The sequence below is a fragment of the Sinocyclocheilus anshuiensis genome, unplaced genomic scaffold (assembly GCF_001515605.1).
Source record: "Sinocyclocheilus anshuiensis isolate Anshui unplaced genomic scaffold, SAMN03320099.WGS_v1.1 scaffold285, whole genome shotgun sequence".
NCBI lineage: Eukaryota > Metazoa > Chordata > Actinopteri > Cypriniformes > Cyprinidae > Sinocyclocheilus > Sinocyclocheilus anshuiensis.
The window spans coordinates 229385-230533 of record NW_015539825.1 but is presented as its reverse complement, the minus strand read 5'-3'; the positions used below and the strand labels follow the sequence as shown (position 1 = coordinate 230533).

Sequence of the window (1149 nt, the reverse complement as noted above, 5' to 3'; positions counted from 1 at the left end):
ATAAACATGCACACACACACACACACACACACACACACACACACACACACACACACAGAGTGTACTGATTTAAAATATTGGCTACATGCTACAGGTGAAAGAACAAAGACAGTGTATTTATTAGCAGGAATATGATCGAAATGCATTATTTTAATTTACATAGCTTAATTGTACATTGCAATAGTGAGAGTTTTAATTAATCTTGAACTATACATGATTATACTATTCTATTAAAACTGCTCTGCCTGTCAAAGGTGTACACAGCTGTCCACTGTTTAGAGGTATATATATTTGTGCTTAAAAATCTTCATGGTATCTATATGATTTTAGACTTTTGGCTTTCCACTTATATTCCTCTAAAGCTGCTTTTGAAGCAACTTTTTATAGCCTTTTTATGAACTGTTTACAACAAATTTACATCAATAAACAAAAACTGAACTGCACAATGACAGTACAAGTGATGACACACTATCATCTCCAGTGAAACCAGTCACTGACTCTGACCCTGTCTGGCCTCCTCAGTTGGAAACATGGTGAGAATAGTACTGAATGATGCAGTTTGACAGCAGATTGATGGTGGGATTCAGTCTCTCACACTTCTGTAGTGTTTGCCCAGCTGGGAAAGGTGTCTAAACTGAAGATAGCTCTGCCCCAGCTGTTAATGGCCAAGGTAATGGAGAGGATGCCGATGATATTCATGGCAATCCCTGTCTTGGCCTGCAGATAAAAATTAACATTTGAATAACTGACTTTATGAAAGTAAATAAGTCAGTGCTTTATCATTCCAAGGTCTACATATTAATAATAATCTTATTAAATTATTGATGAGATTAATATTATTTAATTATCAGAGCATTCCATTTGTATAAAGTTTTATAGTGCATATAAATCTATGTCTATACATTTCACTTTGCATTTTGGATTTAATAATTCCCAATTATATTTTTAAAGACTATTTATTAACTCTCACCATGTCAGATACTTTCAGGTATCCGTATGAGAAGACTATGGCATTTGGAGGGGTGGCCACAGGGAGCATGAAGGCAAAAGATGCACTGAGGGTGCAGGGGATCATAACAAACAGAGGATTGACACCTATAGTCTGGGACTAATAAAACAAAACAATTGTTTTATTGAAACATACTATAT

General features: G+C 35.1%; 1 protein-coding gene across 1 annotated transcript in view; it reads right to left on the bottom strand.

Annotated features, from left to right (window-relative positions):
• Window positions 1–95: 95 nt before the first annotated feature.
• LOC107684204 (solute carrier family 13 member 5-like) overlaps window positions 96–1149 on the bottom strand; it is a 26615-nt gene continuing 25561 nt past the window's right edge. The window contains exons 11-12 of the mRNA XM_016480415.1: window positions 971–1108; window positions 96–717 (exon numbers count right to left, since the gene is read on the bottom strand). Of these exons, the coding sequence (XP_016335901.1) occupies window positions 592–717; window positions 971–1108 (264 nt within the window). The 3' untranslated portion in view covers window positions 96–591. The remainder of the gene's footprint in view (window positions 718–970; window positions 1109–1149) is intronic.